The sequence below is a fragment of the Genypterus blacodes genome, unplaced genomic scaffold (genome assembly GCF_046128005.1).
Source record: "Genypterus blacodes isolate CSIRO-AG114 ecotype Tasmania unplaced genomic scaffold, CSIRO-AGI_Gbla_v1 ptg000131l_1, whole genome shotgun sequence".
Lineage (NCBI taxonomy): Eukaryota > Metazoa > Chordata > Actinopteri > Ophidiiformes > Ophidiidae > Genypterus > Genypterus blacodes.
The window spans coordinates 1,917,239-1,940,349 of NW_027466933.1; the positions used below are offsets into that span (position 1 = coordinate 1,917,239).

At 43.6% G+C, this 23,111-nt stretch overlaps 3 protein-coding genes across 5 annotated transcripts; 2 read left to right on the top strand and 1 right to left on the bottom strand.

Annotated features, from left to right (window-relative positions):
• Positions 1–3: 3 nt before the first annotated feature.
• Positions 4–2,072, bottom strand: taf10 (TAF10 RNA polymerase II, TATA box binding protein (TBP)-associated factor). Its single transcript, XM_076163395.1, has 5 exons — positions 1,869–2,072; positions 902–1,059; positions 682–746; positions 446–560; positions 4–331 (listed from the first exon to the last, which is right to left on the bottom strand). Exons 1-5 carry the CDS (start codon positions 1,993–1,995, stop codon positions 242–244), a joined length of 555 nt encoding a protein of 184 aa, XP_076019510.1. The 5' UTR covers positions 1,996–2,072; the 3' UTR covers positions 4–241.
• A 216-nt stretch (positions 2,073–2,288) lies between these two features.
• LOC143010840 (putative oxidoreductase YteT) lies at positions 2,289–7,237 on the top strand. 2 transcript variants are annotated; one of them, XM_076163393.1, is made up of 15 exons: positions 2,289–2,361; positions 2,775–2,860; positions 3,322–3,430; positions 3,689–3,773; positions 3,862–3,935; positions 4,031–4,090; positions 4,243–4,350; positions 4,483–4,539; positions 4,624–4,754; positions 5,064–5,118; positions 5,439–5,589; positions 5,690–5,775; positions 5,893–5,994; positions 6,225–6,383; positions 6,507–7,237. In XM_076163393.1, the coding sequence occupies exons 1-15, from the start codon at positions 2,344–2,346 to the stop codon at positions 6,666–6,668; spliced, it is 1,443 nt and encodes a 480-aa protein (XP_076019508.1). In that variant the 5' UTR covers positions 2,289–2,343; the 3' UTR covers positions 6,669–7,237. The 2 variants fall into 2 exon arrangements, with proteins under 2 accessions (XP_076019508.1, XP_076019509.1); XM_076163394.1 differs by having other exon boundaries at positions 5,439–5,531; positions 5,641–5,775; positions 6,507–7,236.
• An 8,162-nt stretch (positions 7,238–15,399) lies between these two features.
• On the top strand, positions 15,400–23,103 carry errfi1b (ERBB receptor feedback inhibitor 1b). Of its 2 annotated transcripts, XM_076163391.1 has the most exons (5): positions 15,400–15,553; positions 17,249–17,359; positions 19,365–19,533; positions 20,003–20,070; positions 21,069–23,103. In XM_076163391.1, the coding sequence occupies exons 3-5, from the start codon at positions 19,487–19,489 to the stop codon at positions 22,001–22,003; spliced, it is 1,050 nt and encodes a 349-aa protein (XP_076019506.1). In that variant the 5' UTR covers positions 15,400–15,553; positions 17,249–17,359; positions 19,365–19,486; the 3' UTR covers positions 22,004–23,103. The 2 variants fall into 2 exon arrangements, with proteins under 2 accessions (XP_076019506.1, XP_076019505.1); XM_076163390.1 differs by lacking the exon at positions 17,249–17,359 and having other exon boundaries at positions 15,401–15,553.
• Positions 23,104–23,111: the final 8 nt, after the last annotated feature.

The window sequence follows — 23,111 nt, forward strand, 5'->3', positions numbered from 1 at the left end:
TGATAGTTAAAGTGGAGTATTTTATTTTCAGAATAAAACATTGTAATAATTTTAGAATTTAACAAAATGTAAAGGTGGCTCAACAATGAGTAACAAATGGCAAAATTACTGTGGAGAAGTCAATGCTGTACTAATGCGGCAAAACATTTAGAGAAAAAAAAAATGTGGAGACAGATTCTACATAATCAGCAGGGAGATAAAACTAGCAAAAGAAAAAACAAACAAACAGACAAATACAATCCTATGTAAAGTAATATGGTTTCTTGACATTGACGCCATATTCTGAAAGGGCAGGAGACAGATCCTCCATGGTCAGAGTGTACTTCTTATCCTACAAATGGAGAGGAAAATAAACATGAAAACACTGAATGATCTGATATTTTACACTCATCCGACCACACGGCTGCTCTTCTCTTATTCAACCCTTATTTTGAGACATGCATACCTTTGTCTTGCTCCTTGAGCTTCCTGTGGCGGTGCCCTTCATTTTACAATACTGCAGTGCATCATTGGCAATGTCTGAGATGAACTTCTGAGAAGCAAGTGAGATCAAACGGATTCTAGAGAAATAAAGAGAAAAGCATTACTTTGTTTGTTTGGTCTGTTTGTACCCAGCAAACCTGATCCACACTGAAACAAATAAATGAATTTATCATATTTGCATTCAACATGCAGACTTACATTCTAGGATCAGAAGCCTCAAAACCAGCCCGGTTAAGGTAGTACCCTGTTACTGCGTCAGGAATCTGGTGAATATAAAAAGAAAGAATAGAATAAACCAAAATGAAGGACAGAATCTTTTATACTTATACATTTATACTAAGCAAACTGGTAAAGAAAGAAAGCTGCATCTCATAAACCTCAGATTTTTCTGGATCAATGCAGACAAAATGGGGCTTACAGTGGGGGTGTAATCCTCCAGCTGCATGAGGAAATCAGCCAGGGGTATGGTGGAGACGACAGGCTTCACGTCCCCATTAGTGATCCCACCAGGAACGTAGACGCCGTTGGATACAGATGTGTCTGACGAGGGCGTCACCATGGAAGCTGAAGTTGAAGCTGTAACACAAAATGTTCGCAATAAAAAAATGTACAATGACACAGAACATGTTCAAAACAAGACACTTCAACGAGAAGGGAAAGTTGATCAGTGCCTAAACCTTTGTGACACTGTGCACATGGCCTTCAGAAAGCATTTAGATCCCTACACTTTCTCCTCATTGTAAGAGCCATAGATGGACTGCGTGAGACGAAGATGTACAATTTAGTAATGTGATATTTATACTTTGAAGGTTTCCATGGCATCACTGTTAATATCGATGACATCACTTTGTTAGCGCAATGCATCACTATCATATATTTAAGCAGTTTCAGAGTCCTATGCTGTTGTAAACATGGAAGCAACAGTCACCAGGTGTAGTAGTGCGCGGAGAGAAAAACTAGAAGAAGGAAGGCGGTATCGACGAGCATTTAATGGAGGTGTGTAAAGTCGCAACCAGTAATGCTGGTTTGGAAGCTCTTGTTGATATAGATGATAAGGATAAACAACCTGTGGACACACTTGGTCGAAATTATCACGAAATACGATGTACAATGTGCCAATCATCTGAAGAGTTGAGGATGTAGTCACCGCAATGTGTCTTGAGTATTGATCACGTTAACTTTCCTTTGTTCTTCCGATTGTTGTGTTTAGATTGATGGGGAAAAGTTTAACCTTACCCTTTCTAGAGTTTGACCATGACTTATCAAGAAAAGGAATAATAAGAACAGAATACTCTTGGAATGCAAATCACAAACACAACCATTTATATCGACTAGATACTTTGACCAGACGGTTCCCTCGCTGCAACATGCCCAAAGTTACGCACCGTTACTCGTGACCGGAGGAATGCTGCTGACGTTGGTTGCTGTGTTATCATTTGTAACGCAGTTGCTCGATGTGGAAGACGTCGTAGACGACACCACGATCGCGGTGGACTGATTCACGCTGTCCATATTCGCGTTGTTGTTGTTTTCGTCCTTTGCAGGTCGGCAGCAGATTAGCAGCGTTAGCAAAAGTGCTAACGTCGGCTAGCTAGCAAGCTAGCAGAGAGAAACTCAAAAATACGCCCCCCTGTGCGACGCTGTGCTGCGGTATTACGACACCGGTCGGTTTCTGTGGAAGTTTGTCGTCGAGTTTATCTGTTCAGATGAAGTGAAAATCGCAGAGTCACACACTGGCTAACGTGAGAACGGTTCTGCACCCAACAGCGGAAACGGAAATCTCGCCGCCGTGTTGGTCACGTGACTTTGGGAACTGACGGAGATAGTCGAAGATTTGCAAATGCCTTAATTAAAGCTATAATGCTGCAAAAAAGCTGTGTACGTATACCATTGTAATTTGAAGTATGACTCAATATGTTACTTTACTAGTATCAGTGTTGTACGAGGAGCAGGGAACAAAGAAGACGGACAATATTAGACAACTTTCAGTGAGATTCGAAGAACTGCCCGGATGTTATGACCCGAGGAACCCCTAGTTAGCATAGGGCATAACTAACAAGTCATGCTAGCTCATTTGGCAAGTCGTTGTTTTTGGCTCTCATTAAAAGAACTTGGGTGGATACAATACATGTCCAGAGGTTCTAATATAACACATGATTAACATTCGGATTAAATAGACGAGTCAGCACTAACTAACAAAGAAGCAGGAGGAAAAGCGGCAACGCTATCGTAGCCTATTTGATTCGGCTATTTCCGTCAATCACGTGACCTCAGCCAGTCGGTGGTTTCAGATGTTCCGTCTCGTAAACAGCGGACCGGAGCTAGTCAACACGGAAGACGAGACAGCCGGTTTACACACTCGCATGGGACAAAACAGGTAATGAGATAAACAAACTCACCGGTTAACAAATACTTATTAGTTATTTACCCAGTTATTGAGACTGTGAAAACATTCATTATTTGTTCATTCATTTTAAATTGTGTCTGAATTTATTTACTGTGCTGTCGGTGTTATTTACAAGCAGGTCTGCACAGAAAGGTCGGTGATTAAAATGTGAACTTGATTAATTCGTTGACTTCCCCATTTAAATGTTCGTTGTTGAATAAAATCGAAAATTGTCACATAGGTGGAGGTTATTTTTTCATATTCAGATAGTGATACTAGTAATAGTAATAATGGTTTGTTGTGTTTTCAATATAACTTCTGGTCTCAACTGATGAAGTCATTTATATTATGAAGTATAAGTATATAAAGCTTAATCACTCTCCACTCTGACTTGTCACCTGGTCAGATAGTGTGTAATGTTTGTCAAAATGTTTGTCTGACTTGTGTGAAAGGTCACAGGCTGCTAGTATGACTCCTCCGGTCAGTGTCATCGTGGTGGGAGCCGGAAGTCGAGGGGAGATCTACTCCTACTTTGCATGCATCCATCCCCAACGTGTGAAGGTCAGCAGAGGTTCAACTGACCTGCTGGTCAAAATCAAATGTTCATCAATGTATCAAACATTTGGCACTGTGACATTTCTATAATTAGCCACATGATCCATTTTTTGATGAGATAAGTAGCAAAGATACAGCACATCAGAATCATTGTAACATTTAACTTAGCATTAGGTGTGAGACAGGCTACACTCCAAACAGGATTGTCTTGTGTTGTGTCATTGTTATTATGTCAATGCAATGTACTCAATTGCTTCACCTCAGGTTGTTGGAGTCGCTGATCCGAGGAAGTTTGCTCGCACAAAACTTCAACAGCAACACAAGATTGAAGAAGGGAATGTATTTGAAGGTGAGCATCAGGGAGATCAGCATTTTAAAATGTCTAATTATCTCTGCGACATGATAGATGATTTGAATCCTCTGTCTGTCCTCTCAAGACTGGCACGATGTAATCGAACGAGAAAAGTTTGCAGATGCTGTGGCAATCTGCACTCCAGACCGTCTTCATAAGGTGAATAAAACATTTAAAAGTATATCATTTGCAAATTCTGACATTACTGGTATTAATCATTACCCATTTGCTACGACTAATTTGTTCTTCTCCAGGAACCTGCAGTGGCTTTTGCAATGAAAGGCTACCACGTTCTGCTGGAGAAACCAATGGCAGTGAGTGAGCTTTGATTTTAACATGGGAATTATCAGTTTGTTTGGGATATTAAAAACTGTCCGCCCTCCTCTTTCTCTCTCCCTCTCCATGTGTGTATGCGTCGGTGTGTTTATGTCGCCTTTGCGCGTTAAGAGATTGATTTGATTTCCAGACGACTGCTGAAGACTGCACCGCTATCGTGGAGGCGTGCACTCAGAGCGGTGTGATGCTAACTGTGTGTCATGTTCTCCGCTATGATCCTGTCATCCACAAAATAAAGGTGAAAAAAAGATCTGACACACACTACACACACACAAACACCACCGCTGCTATAAAGTAAAATTGAGACGACAAACTTACTGCAGCTATTCACTTCATAATGTTCTAAAGTGTTAAAGTGATCTTTTCCCAGGAGCTCATAGACGCCGGGGTCATAGGGGAAGTGGTCCACATTCAGCACCTTGAGCCGGTAAGAATGCAGCGAGTGAAACAACAAGTCATCCATCAGTTCATAAACGACCTGATTCCTTTGTTTGTGTGACTTTTCTCTCAGGTTGGCTTTTATCACTTTGCTCACTCGTTTGTTCGGGGAAACTGGAGGAATGAAGCTGAAAGCTCCTTTGCTCTTTTGGCTAAATCGTGTCATGACATCGACCTCATACATCACTGGGCCGGAGCTCGCAGGTAAACATCGCACATCCGACAATCAAAGTCAACAAAGACAAAGTCTGTTGATGCAGTGAACACACACTGATCAATCTGACAAGCTGCATGTCCGTGTGAGCCCAAAGTCACGCCAGCATCTTTGGTTAGGCTGTAATATCTGAACCAGCATAACCAAAGTGGACCTCACCCTCTGCCTCATAGGTTCTAAAGGTTCTTGGTGTTTTTCCATGGCTTTATCCAGCTGTGGTGGTGATGGTTTGTTTGCTGAGTGTCCTTCCTGTTTTTCCTGATATATTAATCATTAACATTGCAGTTTGTGCTTGCCAGGTGTGTGAAGGTGTCATCATTTGGATCTGTCAGCCACTTCCGTAAAGAAAGCAAGGTGTGTATTTGGCTCATATGGCTCATAGGAAACCAAGGAAACCAGATAGGAAGAAAGCATTTGGTGTTATGGGGGGAATCCCTCTTTAGTTTCAGCTTCATCTTTGTGCTTTTAAAGATAACTTCCACAACTACCCCAGGTGCATCACTTACACAGGCCTCTCTCACATACACCTCAAACACACACGCCGCACACTGACAGAGTGATTACTTGGCACTGGCACCAAACAAGGAGCCAAAATGATCTAAGTGTCAAAATGCGGTTTTAAGTATCAAGTGACTGTAGTTGTTGTGGTTGTAACCTTGTAAGTTTTGTGTCAGCCACCAGGCGCTGCAAGTCGCTGCCTGGACTGTCCAGTAGAGGGAGCCTGTCCATACTCAGCTCGCAAGATCTACCTGGATAGAGTGAAATGGGTAACCATCTCCAACTGGTTACTTCTACTGTACTTTACATTCCTGTTATGCTGCACAGGTTGGCCATAAGAAATGTGTATCTGTATCTGTGTGTTTGTTTTTGTGGTAGGGTCACACTGGCTGGCCGGTGTCAGTCATATGTCCCAACTCCGTCCCAGACATCGAATCGGTCACAGAAGCGCTGAAGACTGGACCATATGGCCGCTGTGTCTACGAGTGTGACAATGACGTGTGTACCAACCAGGTTAGAGAACGCGGTCAAAGCCCCTCCTCGCTTTCAGCTCCTCTTCATCTTATTTATGTGGCGTTCAAGATGCATTGCATTGAGGTCATAATGAGTTCACCTGCTCTGCTTTCCCAGGTGGTGAACATGGAGTTTGAAGGTGGGGTGACGGCAGCGTTCAGCATGGTGGCGTTCACAGAAGAGTTATGTAAGAGGAAGACGACCATCTCTGGCAGCAAGGTGGGACTGTAGGGAGTAATATACATTTTTGATGCACGTACACATTGTTGATTTCACTTTTTCAGATAAAATGGAGAAACAAGCTCAGAAATATGTTTAATTCGACCAATTCAAGCTTTAAAAACAGATAAACAAATAAACTACTGTAAGGACCAAGTACATTCACAAGCACAGACTGTATTCCAACATGTGTACAGCAGCAGAGTGTTACACACGTCGTCTCTTCACAGGGGGAGCTGTCGTATAATGGCCACGAGGTCCGTGTGTTTGACTTCCTGACCCAAAGATCCACCACGCACAACTCACACGGTAACAACCCCTCGTTCGGCATGGGCGGGCACGGTGGAGCAGACTACCACCTGATGGACGCCTTCGTTTCTGCTGTGGCGGTGAGTACTCATAGTAAGATCATACATACTGTATACATGTGCTGAACACAGAGAGGGGCTAGTCACTTTCTCTGTATTTGCAGTTGTATTGCTACATTGAGAACTTGATATTTGTGTGTGTAGAACAACGACCCATCCCTGATCCGTTCGGGGCCTGAGGAGACACTGATGAGCCACATGCTGGTGTTTGAAGCGGAGCGGTCTCGGTTGGAGGGCAGGGTGGTGTACTGCGAAGAAGAGAGAGAAACACGACAAGACGGCCTGAAAATCACAGCCAAAGATTAAAAACATGAACGATTGACTTCACATCACGATGACGAACAAAGGACAAAATCTAAGATCATCAGTTTCTGAACAATTGATTTATTTTATTGTTTTATATAGCTTTAGTTTTTATAAAGCTGCTGCTGTTATTTGGACCACAGATTCCTCAGATTCTCTTAATATTTTACCCACACACAGTTTGGCTCAGATCAGCTTCTCCAAATGAAGATACTGACTTGATTTCTATCAAAACGAATCGACGGATCAATATTTTGGTGCTTCCTAATTTATTTAGCCAAACATGCATTTTGTGAAGTTCTATTCACTCCAACTTATTGTCGTAATTCACCTAAGCGTAAAGACTTTTCACCACAAGCTTCATAACATAAATCACATGTTAAAATGCATCACATGAAAAGACAGAGGTGTGTTTACAGAAAAGCATACTGAGAGAGAGAGAGAGAGAGAGAGAGAGAGAGAGAGACACATGCACATGTGTGTATACAAATTCAGGTTGAGTACATAATTTGTATTCAGAATGCAAAAAAACACAAGATATAAACATGACTTATTGAATGAACGCTGCATTCTGTTTTTATTACATGGTGTGTCCCTGCCTCACAGATAAGATGGGCACAGCAGGTTTGTAATAGCGCTCCAACACAATATGCTTATATGGGCACAAAGTACAGTCTGTCAGTGAGGCACATGTGTGGGTGATGGCTCATTACCAGGCAACGTAAGGCTGTCTTCTGCAGACTGCCTTATGTTGGCCCCTTAATGGACCACAGCATGTAGAGTAAATAATGAGAGTGTGTTTGCTACAGTGAAGGTTTCCACAGGGTGAAGAGTTCCACAGGTCTGCTATAAACGCTCACAGGTACAGACTTGGGGCTCCTGGCAAATCATACTCTATGTTATATATTGACTTTTTTTTAAATATTTATAGCATTATCATTACTGTTATCCTGTGTTTGCCACATTTAAACCACCTAAAACCCACGTCAGAGCAGGACAACGATGGAAATGAATCTTCTGACTTTCTTGCGTTATCCTCTCCGTGTGGTTACACGCAGTTATACACTGTACGGCGTAGAATATATGCCCCAAAAAAGACTTGCCTCTAACAACCTGCCTCTAAAGTCCCTACACAGAATATCCAGAATATGACTCACTCGATGTGGACGTGATCAGCTCTGCGTGGATTTGATCAGGGAGGGAGGAGTCCTCCTTAATTACCATGTGAAGACAATAATGTCAACAAGAGCACCGCATTCCTGCTCCTTGCAACACGTCCAGGATGACTAATCCTGGACCCTGGCCCAGAGTCCACACTTCCAGATGGATCACGGACCGACAGTTACTACGACTACTGTGGCAATAAGGGTGTGTAGAGCAAACTGACGAAATGACTTGGCAGAAAGCAAATCTTTCCTTTTTTTTCAGGCTGGGATTGCATCAGCAGCGTGGACAGGCACTCCTTCTGGCAAAGCTTAATTTTCCATTTGATGTAATCTGTGCGGTAATTATTCATGCCATTCTTTCAAAGTTTCTGGATAGGTTTATCCCTGGAGGTAAGGATTTTAACTGTGATAGTTATTATGGATGAATGACCTGCAATTAGTTTCTAATGAAATTCCATCAAAATCATTAATCAAACTGTTTCCTGAGTACTCTTCAGAATCAGAGCTAAAGAATGTCATTCTCTAAAATTATCCTTATAACTCCTCAACAAGAATAGAAGGTCTCACACGCACACGCACACGCACACATACACACACACACTGGCGTCTTGCTGCTGCAGACGAGTTTGCAAACTGAGTCAGCAGCTGTATTTTGCAGTGACTCAACCAGTCCACCACAGAGCCCTTTCGTTTCTCACAGCCCTGCCCTCTGCCTTCACACACAGAATCGTGCTGCCCGGGATAAGGCGGGGTCTTACCTCACCACAGCATCACTTCCTCCCACTTTACTCTGGAATCAGCAAACGCAAATAGCCAAAAGCCATACAGATATATTTCCCAGTCACGTGAAAATCAGTGCTGGGAGGTTGTGTGTAGTGCTGCGTGCAATAGAGATTCATACTGTTTGACTCCCCCAGATATTCAGCTCATTCATATCAGTGATCAATGGGAAAAGTAATAAATCTGGTTGTGAAGAGGCAAACCTGAGAGAGAAAATAAAATGTATGTTTCCTATGGGTGTTTTGGGCTTTCGTGTAAATTTTTGTAAAAATCTGACCATTTGTGAATTTGCTGTGGTTTCTAACAGCCCAGTCCAGAGCAGAGCAGACCCCCAGCTCTGTTTGCTGCTCTATCTCTCTGTTGTGGATGGTGAGTTGCTATTTCTGGGTGAGGGGTGCTTGATATTCTGCCCAGGTCTTTCTGGACTTACTTCCACCAGGGGGCAGTGTGTCCCATGCTGGTACGGAGAGACTTCTGGGTAGGTTATTGGTCTTAAGGAACCTGGAAGTCCCCTTCATCATTTGTTTTTGTGTTTAGAGATTATTTCAATTCAAGACACATCTAAAAGAAATTATCTCTCAAGCTGAAGGTCCTGTGTGGTTAAAGTTGATCAAAAACTAGAATTGATCTCTTATATTTGACAGTCTTTAGGGAGTTCTTTCATGTCTTCTTATAGCGGACTTTGTGTTAAGTAAGGGTGCTGTGTGAGCCTGAAAAGCCTTGAGACAATTCAGTCATAAGTCTTTGATGATTTGATGAGGTGAAAAGAGCACAGCGGGCTCAGAACCTGTCAGTCAACATTTCCACACAGAGTCAAAAACAGGGTGATTGTCAATGACTCCATATTGATTTTACAGCCAATTAAAAACAATTAAAGCCCAATCTGATGACATGTTGTTGTGAGTGATGTGGTTTGTTTTATGTAAAGCTCATAATCCATAATCCTCTCCTCGTCATTCACTGTATGAATCAGCAGTGTTTCCAGGAAGAGGCTCATTCCTCCTACGTCTGCGTCTCACAGCTTTCAGGACTCTACCTGCTGTAATATGTTGCTTGAGGCCCATTCAAATTTCATTGTACAATTGTTATCTCTTACAGGACGGCCAGATGTGAACAAGGAAGTGGAGGAGGGAAGCGAGGAACGGACGGTAAAACTGTAAAACACGGCATGATCCTGCGCAGTCGGTGACTCAACAGGAAATGATGGAGCCGGAGTAAGTAAGGTGAGAGGGAGGGAGGGAGAGGGGAAGAGATGGAAAGGGAGGAGGGTGGGAGTGAGAGGAGAGGAAAGATTGACTTGGTCATGCCTCAAGACTCCAAAATATGTGGTGAGGAGTGATGGGAGCTGAAGACTTGTGCCATGGCTCTTCTGAAGAACTCTGTGCGCAGTGACATCACAGATGGTCTCATAAACCTCCGCCCCCTACACAACAGAGCCATGACACACACACGCTCATTAAATAATCAGCCATCAAGCTATATTCCTGCTGTTGAGTAGTTTTCCATCAGGGCCCTGAAAGGTCACCCAGCCCCTGGTGTAGTGATTCAGGTCGACTTTGACCTCAGACGCATGGGCACTGGGAAAACACGCAAATATTGACAATGTCTCACGCCACTTCAATGAAATGTCTCCTGATTTCTCATAAAACCCCTGTGTGCCCATGACCTGATAAGCGAAAGAATGAAGGAGTGTGTGGTCAGAATGGCAGATAATGGAACGACCCGCGGCACCTTCTGTCTTACACATTACAGCTGTATCGCCTCCTGCTGGGCCCGCAAAGCCTCGGCCCACTCTCAGGCCTGGGACCACGGGTAGCCAATCTGCCCAGGCCTCCAGCTCTATGTCCTGGGTCAAGAATCGCTCCTTTCATGCTGGATTCCCTGCCGCCACCACCATGAAATCAGATGTCACAGCGTTTAAATCACTTTAATCCTCAACACGTCTTTGATCACAGGCTCTGTTTGGTTTGTCTGGTGGGGATCCTGGGAAAAAACGGCTTCACAATCCACCGTTTGTCTCTGTGTTTTCCACTAATAGGTTCATTTGATCATAGTTGTTATAGACAGAGACATCCAGGATTCATTTATTTTTAATTCCTTCACATAGTGAGACCAGACAATTGATGACATTTGATTTGATGATGAACAATCGATCTGATTCTTCCACATTTCAAAATTTCACTCTATTGTTTTTCCTTTTGCGCTAACATTCACAAGGCAGCATAAATCCCTCAGTCTGTCCTCCTCTTCCTCCTCTTCCTCCTGGTGGCTGTTGGTTCTTTGATAACTGAGCTGTCTCCTCACAGGATGAGGTCAAAGGCTGCGGTAAGGAGCCCACTCAGACATTTGAGGAGTCTGCTTCCTGCCCGACGCCTCCATCTTGTCAGGGGCAGCCGCATGTGCAGAGTTAATAAATTAAAGCAATGTAACATTTAGTAAATCCCACGTGTATGTCTGCAGACTGTGTTTAGGAACACAACATATAGTCATTCCTTTAGTTTCTCAGTTAGACGTGGAGCGTTTCCGTGCTTCCTGAACTTCTACGCAGGAATAGAATGTCAAACATGACTGCTCCATGTCAGGCTGAAGGAAATGGTGGGTGGGAACAAAGAGGAGCAATAAAGTCAACATAAGAATTTCATAGGAGCTTTGTAGTTCTTCAGAGCCTTTTGTTGCTCCTTAGCTGCCTCGCTGTTGAGTTTGTTCTGATTTATTGCGGCCCCTGTTTATGCAGCAGCTGTAATGGAAGCATTCTATCTAATGATGTATTTCAAATTTATATAAGTCATAAATGTTACATTATACCGTTCAATCATTTCTGTGGTTGAGCCTGTAACATCAATTTGCGAGGAAAGATGACATGAGGATACAAGCAATGAGAAATCAAAAGATTGATGTCAGTGTGTGGCGCTTGTGTTGCTGTGGAAACGTTTGGTGGTCGGTCCCTGAGGACGGTGACAAATGTTTGGAAAAACATTTTGCCTCAGGAGAGACTGCCTTTCCACTATAGAGTGTGAACGTTCTCATATAAGCCTGAAGATGATGTTCCAGCTGTGACACATTGGGAGGCAGCACACTTACAGAACTAGACTCAGTCATCATTGGCAGCTCATTTTCATTACGTTCTTAAAAACACATAGAAAAGTTTGCCAAAAGGACCTCATTCTGACCTTATGGAGGTTAGGAACAGGGAACATTTGGTCTGTTTGTTACATCTGTGTTCCACCAGGAAAAGGCTAATTAAAGGTGAATTTGTATATTACATATTCAATGGAAATCACAAACCAGTGGACAAAGGAACTCCTTTGTACAATGTTTTGTTTTCATGATTATCTGATTTGTGGACACTTCTAAACAATTTCCTCTTCTTTCCTTCTTTTCTGCTGTGGATTAGAGATGAAAAAGTAAAGTAAGTAAATACACATAGTAAACTCTGTTATGGATAATGTATACTGCATGTGTGTGTGTGTGTGTGTGTGTGTGTGTGTGTGTGTGTGTGTGTGTGTGTGTGTGTGTGTGTGTGTGTGTGTGTGTGTGTGTGTACGCTGTGTGTGTGCCTGTAAGCGTTAACAGTTTAACAGACTGTGACTTTGAAAATGACAGCAGTCTCATCTGTCTGCAGTCTGCATCCAGGCTCTAATTACTATTACATGTTACAGTACACAGCTGGTTCCTCTATAAGAGAATTCCCCTCCATGCCATGTCAGCACATCAACCTACACAAATGTATTTACCATCGAACACGTATGTTAACACCCACTTACTTTACTACCCATTCCTGCAGTGTGCGGACATTTATATACTGTGGTACCAACAGAGGAGAAGATCAAGATCCACTTTGATCCACTTTGAGGTAACAATCTGACTTTGGATATCAGACACAATCAACCCCAGCTGGATGTTTCAGATTAGAGCTGCTTAGTGTTCATTCTTCTCTATACTCTTCTTTCTTGTTTTCAACTTTTGATGCTCCTCTCCTTCATGTGAGAGGAACTAACAACCCACAAACACTACTCCTCAGTTTCAGTTCCCTTTTGATGGTCCATCTTTAATTTTGAAGCAGTGTGAGGGAGTTCCTCCTCCTCCGCAGCGATCCATCACATCTTTAAAAAACAAAAAAAGGAAAAGGAAGAGGGGAGGGGGGGTACAGATGTGGGAGGTGGACTTCTTCTGACTGCGCTGACAGCTGTGAGGGACGGAGGTCTCTCAGAGCAGGAAATGACTTGACCTCCCCTGTGTGAGCCTGGCCCACCCCGACAACAACCCCCACAGCTCTGAGCATCCCGGGTCACTACGCGCCCACAGAGGGATGCAGTGAGAGAGTCGGCCTGTGCAGGTGGCTAAAAACCTGAAATGTGCTGGGTCGCGATAACTTCAGAGGTACAAAACAGAGCCAACAGGAAGCTGTGCAGACTCAAACCTTTAAGGGCATGACGTTAATTTATGAGAAAAGTAATTCAGTTAACTTTAGGGCCGTTTGAAAACACAGACGAGAGCTGTTTTGTTCATCTTTAACCTCTTTAATATGGTAAATTGGAATAACAGTAATAATCAAATCATGCACAGTTAAGGTAAACAGTCCAAGGTCATTTAAAAAAACAAACATTGAGTGTTCTCACATAAGTAACATGTAAGCATGCACAGGCATTATAAATCCCTTAATTGTTAGAAATGTCATGAATCAATGCCTTTATGGAAACATTTACCAGTTTTAAGCTACAGTGGTGAACATTTCCCTTAAAATCCCCTTTGTTCTCAATGTGCTCATTCTTCTCACAATGCATCCTGACATGTTCGGTATGTTTGGATACTTTGAGATCTCTGCTAGAATCCACATCAAAGCTCTGTGGTTTCTGGCCATGTTCGGCTGCGAAATCTGAGTTTATGTACGGGTGAATGACACCGGTTTCACCTCTTTTTGTCAAAGGCAAAGTGGAGCGACTGGTGAAACTGCAGGCCATGGTTTGGTTGCACAACAGGAAGTTGATCAATCACAGTATTTGCTAAAAAGTATGAGTATTCCTTTGAGCAAACAAACCCTTAGACTGGAACAAGGACAAATGATTGTTGCAGCAACACGAGCACATTACATATAGTACATTTATTTTGTGGCTTTATGATTCGTGTATATGCCTATACGGCGCGTCTTAAACCCATTATGTCATGAGTGTGGCCCTATATGGAGTTTTATTGGAGTATTACTACAGTGGAAGGAGCTCATCTGAATGAAGGTCACAGGTTTATTTGCTATCTGTGTTTTATGATTGAGTCAATTAGGTATTATTCAGTACTTTACGATACATAATGTGTCTATTCTGCTGTTCTGCTTAAGGGCTTGATGGCTTTTGTTGTTTGTTTTTACTATGTTTGGGCAGTGCAGCCTGAGGCAAGCAGCAGGCCTAATGTGGTTTGGTAAAAACAAAAAGCCTGCTCTCACTTCCCTGTTATTTTCTGCTAAATGTCCTCCTGTATTGTCCTCCTGCGTCTCTCGGCGTGGGCGAGGACAAACACAGACAGTGAACTCCAATGCGAGATTCAGCCTTGAAAAAGAGAACTCATCCACCACGACTGCTCCGCCAATCGTGTGCTTGTTATTCTCGGTCTGTCATATTATTGTACAGACGCCAAAAGCCACCCACATACACTCCCACACAGGTCACACCAAAATTGTTTACTACATTACGGAGGGCAATTTCCCATAGACTTATTACATTTGGCGGATGAAAGGGTTCTAATTCTGATCCTGGAGGTCGTTGGTCATTTTTGGCCATTGACCCCCAGAAATACTTTATGCAGAGGAATTATTATTTGCAAAAGCTTAAAACCAGGATGATATATAGACTGCTTTAGACTAACTTTAGTGCTTATGAATTATGTTGCCTTAAACAGTCCTGACCATTATATGTACTCAGTCGTTCTTTGCACATAAAATCATAATCTGCATGTAATTTATGGCTTTCAAATAACGTTGGTGTCATAAAAGGTACAGCACTTCCCTTTGCAGTACACTGTTGTCAAGGTGTGAGGGGCAAATTGTAAATGGACTGGACCTCACATTCACCCATTCATACACACACTCATACACTGCTGGCAGGTTCATTCCATGCAAGGTGCCAACCCGCACATCAGGAGCAGTTAGGGGTTCAGTGTCTTGCTCAACAGCACTCGGCCAGGCTCTCAAGAAGGAGCCCAGAATCCAACCAGGGACCTTCCAGAGCCTCGGCGGGGTGATTGATATCTTCTGAGTCAAACATTGTCAGTCCAAAATAATGTTCTGGCACTGATATTGGGACATCTTGAGTTTGTCCACCTGAGAGAGACTGGAGTGGACCTTTGGGACACATCTAATATACTGTATAATTATTAACCAGTGAGACAAAAGCAGCTGATGTTCAAATACACCCAAGAATGATGTTACATGTGGAAGGCTCAGATTCTTTCAATCAAACCTTCAAAATGAGTAATGCTACATTGTGTCAAGCAATATTGTAGCTTTTGCACATCTCTGTCTGTGTCAATTTATGTGTGAAAGTTTTGAAAATCTTAATTTTAGCGATTTTAAATTATTAACTCGCACTCAACAAGGTGGGAATCAACTCCAACTAATTTAAATACTTAATTACAGGTATTTCAAAATGTAAATTGTACTTTCCAGTCATATTTCTGGAGAACACACGCAGTGAGATGATGAACTTGACGCTTCGTGGCTCGCAGCGATGTGTTTCGGGCTCGTTTTTCCCTTTAAGTCCGCCCGGGCGGGGTGGAGTTTGACGTGCTGCTGGGTGCGTTTATAACGAGATGTGGAAAACAGCGTCACAGTGACAAAATGAGCTTCACCTCCCTGTGTTGTTGACAGAGGAGGCGCACATGGTTCAGGACTGACTGAAAACGGACTCAGAGACCCGGCGAACGAGCGATGGAGGCGCAGGCAGCATGTACGAGGTAGGAGCCGCTCGTTTAGATCTACGGAGAAGCTTTGGTGTGTGAAACTGTATGAGTGTGTGATATAAAGACTGGACGCCGCTTGTTTCAGCGTGTAATTTAAGTATTTTATAATATTTTAAATGTCTCTATCGAAGCCAGAAGGCGAAATAGAGGAAAGGCTCAATAGTTAAAGTTACCGTGGTGTGGAAACCGGGACGCGAACCCGTTCGACCAAAGCCGCTATGGAGGTTCTCGCTCCTTTAACGCGACACTCGGAGTGAATTTAGTTAATGTTCGTCCGTAGTTAATCAGTGTGTGGGGTGAACGACACACCGACTGACCCGTCCGGGGTAAGTGCCTGTGTGTGGCGGGACTCGGAGCCCTCCTGGCCCGCTGCAGACCTCTGTGAGGTTCGCTAACTTCAGGCGGAGCTGCTGCCTGGGCTCCACAAGGATCAGCGCCTCATCCGGCCGCTAGTGGGCGCTCACCAGCAAGAGTCGACCCGCGGAAAAATAGGATGTATATAATATTTTAGTTTCTAAATTGTGCATTTTCTGGCACGTTTTCAGAAAAAATCATTTTGACATAATATAACTAAAATTTATTTCAACAAAAATTTTAGGGTTGCCATTTTATATTTATAGATGTAAGTGTTCTGTTCCCCTTTGATAAGAACAGAGTTGTATAGAATGATGTTTGAGTTGTGAGTCTGAAAGGAGAATAGCTCAGAATTTATTTATTTATTATTCATTTATATTTATACACTGTTTATATTATATCGACTGGTTTAGGAAATTAGATATGTTATATGACGTACAAAAGGGCTGGGTTATTGGTCAACAGGTGACAGTGCAGCTTGATGAATAGGCAAAGTGAGTAATGTCATTCAGTATGACTGAGTCCAAACATTTCAGGTTGGAGCAACATTCCGGGTCACATCCAGTGAATGTGTCATCATTCTTACTGAATTGGCTGCACTGGACAGAGTGAATATGACTTCATCTCATCAGTGTTTTCATGATCTGTTGCGTATCATTTTAGAAATTTCACAACTGCCCTTGAGCAAATTAGAGTTCATGAAATCAGTGGGATGTTTCAGTTTTATTGGCAGATGAATCTGGTCACATGTATTTGTTTTAGATTTTGGTAAATGAAGCAACTTAGTAACTAAGCAATGACTGTTTTCACTGATGAGAAAGACAAATAAACTGTGTTTCAGTTACTCGATCACACTACAAACTGAGCATTTAGTCTGACATACTGCAGTTTTCCCCAAATGCCACAATGTTGGCTCACTGCATTCCTTCAGGCTCTATGGAGGAAATTATTAAAAACTGAAAGCAAATGGTGGAGTAAACTTATAACAAATAATATTCTTTTTGGAATTGTCAGTGAATATTTAATCTCGTTGAGAACACTTGTTGTTGTGGAGAAGTAAAGTAGTGTGTCCTTGTGGTTGTGTTTTCACTGAAGTAGTGCTGATAGGACTGATCAATGAGTCAACTGACATTTCAGTTTCAAATGTCACCTGATCATAGCTTCGGTTTCATTTGATTGCAAATGAAACACTTTTGGGTTTTCTCACTGTTGTTCAGATGAAACAAACATTCTTGTGATGGCCACTGTTGCAATTTTCTAAGTTATTAAAAATTATTAAATAATGAAAATGATCATTTGTCAGTGAAGCAGTTAAAGTTGGACTTCCACCCACAGTTTGCTGCACGTCTGTGATGTAAATCAGACACTCCATGCCAGGACCAATAATGACATCACTTTCAAAGGCCCAGCGAATGGCCCGTTGCCTAAAAACCAACAAGTGAGATGGTGAGTGCCAAGGCCGACACATCGCGGCTCCTTCATGACATAAACAAACTGTTTTCTGCCTGCTGCGTGTCCCTGCAGCCGTGCCAGAATCCCCCAGGCCGGCTGCCCGGGGGGGGGGTTCAGCAGCACAGGCCCATACCTCGGCCATGGCTGCTGGTCTCCATGGCGTATCTTCAGTCCTAACCTCATGGGAGAGTTCACTTGGATTTTCAGGCTGGCTTCACTGTGCACCAAAGTGACACAAAGGCCCATTCATGCCTGAGAGTGGCTCCATTCATGGACACTGAGTAATTGCCGGTAGAATTCACGATTGTTCAGCTTCTTCCATCTCCGAGGCTCACTGACGGAAATGACGCCACAGACGGTTGTTTTAAGAATGACATAAATATTCAAATAGATGCATAAGTCACTGTTTTGTTTGTTTGTGGGTTTTTGTTGCATTATGCATGCTGTGCATTTCTCTGCAGCCCACATCACGTGTGGACCTGTGAGTTACATGAAACAAAGCAGGATCATTTTGTGCTGCGTACGCTTTGAAGACTAAATCTGCAGTGTGATTATACGATTAAAATACAGATCTTTCATTGACTTCCATCGGGGTAGGAGGAGTGTGTCTGCTTCATCTGACGGGCCTGTCGGAACGTGGTAACTTTCTGACCCCGGCCCTCCGCCACTCATGCCTGCTTGGTGCTGTGATTGGCGGGTTGTAGTGAGGCATAAAAGTGGGCAGGGATTTAATAGTGTGATTGGTGAAGGCACCATGATGCAATTCCATATATGGGGACAAAATGTATACTACATACTGCGACCTAGAGCTACAGTGCCACTAGGTGTATAGTCAGGGTTTCAATCTTTATTACATGGAACCTGGAAGTCCCCTTTATCAATATTTTTTTTCAATTCTCTCATCTATATGATAATACTTATGCCTCAGAGTACAGTGGGCTTAGCTTTAAAGAGACAATACTGAAAATTGCCTATATATTCACTCAGTGAGCACAGAGGTGATACAGAAAGGGAGCATAGTCACAGAGCCATTTGTTATTTGCACATTAAAACATTGCAAATGTTTGGACATAGGCCCTAAAGGAAAATAGGAACAGGAAAATCTGCACAGGTCCCCTTAAACTTTGTCCCAACAGTTTCAAACTTTTGCAAAACCAAAGGTGAGCCGCTGCCATCACAAACCCCAGTCAACAACCTCCACGAGCTCTGCCATGTGTGTGTCTTTGTGGTTGCACTTCTGATGAGCGTGGTATTACGTAACCTCTGGGTCACATGTGGGAGGGCAGCGGCGGGCCTCAGTCTCCCTCCTCTTTGTGCCCATGAAGCCCTGCAGTATCCGCCTGGACAACAGGGGATAATTGTGCAGCATTCCTGTGATCCTGATGACAAACTCTTTACTCCACTACTGTGACAGCACACCAGAGTACACAACACACACACACACGTACACACAAACACATCTGATCAGATTATGTTGTGAATACTATAGTCATTTAGTAATGTTCTATTTAAGAGAAACAAGAATAAACTAAAAAGACAAACCAATAAAGTAGCCTAAACGTTTGTGTATTTCCATGCCGGAACATAAATGTCTTCAATAAAGTCCCACGTCATTCTTACTCATCAGGTCGTTAAACGGAATTGCTGATTGTCTATGAATCACCGCCACAAAGTTCCACGATCAAATACTCCCATTCTAAAGTGGATGTCAGCTGCTTCCCGTCCCTTTGATACGACACCAACTGATATCACGTTTGAACGGAGATGAACGCAGTTTTTGGGTCAGGTGAAGGTCACGCTGCTTTCATGTGGAAGGTGACTAAGCTGACTGTAACACAGCCTCTTTCAGTTTACTCACAGAGGGGAGGAAGGTCAGCAGCATGGCTTTGGTTACGTAGACAAAGAGTTTAAAGCTGAATGAACCAGGAGATGAAGTATTGGACATACAATATTCAGTTCAGCAGCTCTAATGATCCGCTCCTCCGTTTGTCTCCTGCAGCATTCCAATGGCTACGACGATGCTGTGATGGACGTGACGGAGACGAGCCGCGTCGGTGGTTTAGTGCCAATAAGCAAAGAGACTTTAAAGCCTTTTATAAAAACTTCACCTGCTGCTGCAACATGGCAGGGAGTCAGAACAACTACTGGGGACAACACGACATGAACAGGTAAGATATAGTTATAGATCTCTATACAAGTACTACACTCAGGCTTTGAATCCAGAATAACTGAAGCATAGATGACTAAATCCTCTATTTGTGCTTGGGAATGGCTCAGGGCTTGAGTTCCAGTCACTGTCAAATAATTTTGCAGCGTCTGATATATGAAGGAACAAAAACTCAACAAAGTTCAGCATCTCATATTTCCAAAAAACAACTACAACGATAAAAACATAAAGACCTTCCCTCGTCCACTTCCACAGTTTTCCCAGAAGTAATCATCAACCTGTTTCCATGTATCCATCATCTTCTAGGGGTCACCTAATGTAAACACCAAAAAAGCACTAACTGCGTCGCGGCGCTGTTGTCATGCTTGTTATTTCACTTATAATGACTCACTCATGACAGGTTACGTTGGGGAATGATTGACATCCATACATTGGACTGTATGGATTTCTTAACTTGTGTTGTTTTGCAGGCTTTGCTTCGGCGTGGAGAACAACCTGACGGAGCTTCAGCCGCAGCAGATGGCCAAAGAATTCAAGAGTGAGTCACCCATGCTTTCTATGCTTTACACTTAATACACCTGATGTGTTAATGTCTTTAAAATCATTTGAATTAAATGGTCCATTGCTGCAGAAACATGTTTGAAAATGCGAGTGAATTACGTAAGAGTTAACCTCCAGAGGACCATGGGTTCAATGCTCAACACTAAACTGGAGACCACCCACCACCTGATGTCACGTTAGATTTAGTGGGATTCTTCGCTTTGCGGAGCTCTGGCTGGTAGATTGTGAATGGAATCTGTGTGGTTTGCAGATTGTGTGTTTCCTCTCCACACACCAGAGGAAGAAAACAATGCGAGTCCTCATGTGTGGGATGTTTCGCATATTCAGCATCTGATATGAAGCCCTGTAGTACGAGCCAGGCTTCATATTAGGTTGCCTTTATTATGAAATTAACATTTTCAACAGCCGCAAGTTTAGACCCCATCAAACTAGGAGAAGAGGTTTGGGCTTGAGTAGTGTAGCAGAGGAGAGTGAGGAAGAGGAGCTGTGGTCCCCTGGTCACCAGCTGTTCCTGCAGTCTTGGATGTTTCCATGGAGGCTGAGCTCAGCAGAAGGTTATGGGAAGCTGCTTCAGATTGTGCGCTGCCCCACAGATAATGACGATTCCGGTTGTAATCGTGGTGTTGTGGCTGATGTTTGACGAACGGGGTGATAGGTTAAGCGTTTGTTTTTCAGTTTGTTTTCACTCCCGTTTCCTCCGTGATACAGCCAGCAAAGCAGGAGGGTTTATTATTAAAGGAGAGTGGGCCGTCTGCTTGTCCTTCCTCCATCATCTCTAAACACCGACTCGTGTTTTTTTTCCTCACTTCAAGTTGTTTTCCACGTTTCTTCCTCTGAGAGTTTCTGAAGGAAACACCACTTGTGTGATAGGAAACACGAGTGACACTCCAGTGATGGGAAAACCTTGTATACACAGCAGCAGTGTCAGGAGTTGTGAGGACCTCTGTAACGTGTCTTTGTTTGTGCCTCCTGCAGCCAACATCTCCCAGCCTCCGTTCTACACCGACACCTTCCGCCTCACGCCTGATAATGTGCTGCGGTCCCACGAGGGAGACCAGGTGGTCCCTTCTTCCCATAGACGCTCGCTGTTTGGGGGCCAGCAGAGGGAAGCCAAGCCCCTCCCGCCTCCACCCGACCCTGAGGAGCTCATGTCGGACGAAGCAGCAGATAGCGAGGTGGAGTTGTACACGAGTGACCGACGCCGCCTTTTGCCCAAAAGCTGCCCCAAGGCCATGTGCAGGGGCAGCTACAGAGGCTGCGGCCAAGTAAACTACGCCTACCAAGAGGGCATGCTGGGGGCTGGCAGTACCGGGCCGGGCTCCAGCGCGTTCTCATGGCCAGGCGCAGAGGATAGAGGGGTCGGGAGAGGAAGTGGGTTTGGAGCCAACATGTGGACTTTAGCTCAGCAAGAGCCCGATCACCACCTATCGTCCAGACACAGATTTTCTTGTCCTCCTTCTCATCTCCTTCACGGCAGCACTGACAGGCCACAGATCCCCCCTCGTGTCCCCATCCCTCCAAAGCCCTCGTCTCTGTCGAGGACCAGCGCCAACGACGAGGACAGACCTCCTAAAATCCCTCCGAGGGTCCCCTTAGTCCCAGTCTGCCCTCCGCGTACCCCGAGCCCTAAAAGCCTTCCCATTTACATCAATGGGGTGATGCCCGCCACTCAGAGTTTTGCTGCTAACCCGGAATATGTGAGCAGGGCGTCACAGAGACAGCAGAGTGAAAGGGCGCCACCTGCAGCTCAGCCTTCTCCCTGCATTGTTCCCATCGTGAGGGACGGCAGACAGGACAGCGCCACACACTACATCCTCCTCCCAGGTCGAGCGCCGTACGCCGACAGACGGGAAAGACTCTTTTGCGAACCAGACAAGAAGGACGGCGCCACCTTCTGTCAGAACAGATAAAAACATATAACATATGCCGCTGTGACTGCCATCACCTACCGCCACATGCTTACATGAGTGTGTGATGTCATGCCGGTGTGGTGTGTGTGTTTGAAGATGATGTCAGCACTGTGAGCTCTTTTACGTCGACACATTGCCAGTCGTATTTTCAGTGATGACGTGGGAAATAACTAAACATTCCAGCATGTTCAGTCCACAACATAGGAGAATTAATGACCTCCTCAAAGGTTTTCCAGTTTTAAGATGGAAATGTATTTTGTCCATTTACGAGAACTGAAATCCCACATCACTAAAAAGCAAACTGATCCGATATCATGAGTGAAACTAGATTTCACACACGTGAGTGAATATAATTACTGTAGGTACAAGCTGGTTTTGTACAAAAGTATTTGTCCTATTTACGTAATGGACATCGTCTTTCCAATGCTGCTTCAAATCACAACATCAAAGGATGGATTCATTTGATTTTCAGAACGTTAACGGGTTAGACGATAATGATTTTCTGCTAATTCTAACAGTGAACAAAGTGGCTGAGACTGAAACGACACGACGCAGCTGAAGGCTTTGATCTGCACAGTAAAACACACTAAAGCTCAGTTTAACTGCACTTCTCCTCGCTGCCTCTTTTCAAAACACACATTTCTATTCAAAGGTACATTTAGGTTGAGTTCCATTCAATCTTGACAAATTACGTGTAACTTGCTCATATTAGTATCTCTGATTATCTTAATGAAACGTTATACTAAGCTACATTCCAACTGCAAAATATTCCACCTTTTCATGTCAGGCTTCACTTCACACACGTGCCTCTCTGCCCACTGTGCCCCAGTGTGTTATTTATGGACCAGCTGTTGGCGTTAACCCCGTCGTGTCTTCTTATTTATGGGCATGGAAAGCATGTTACATTTTTTTATACTGTAGAAGGTGCAGACCCACGTTTACACACGTTACACATAAAAGCGGTTTGAAGTTCTCATGAAGGTTCTGTGTCCAGTTCAGAAAAAAGGCTGTTTGTTCCTAATGTTCGTGTCAAAAGTAAATCCTTGTAAAATGATGTATTTTTAATCTATTTATAGAAATAAAATAACTTATTCACTCTATGGTTGGC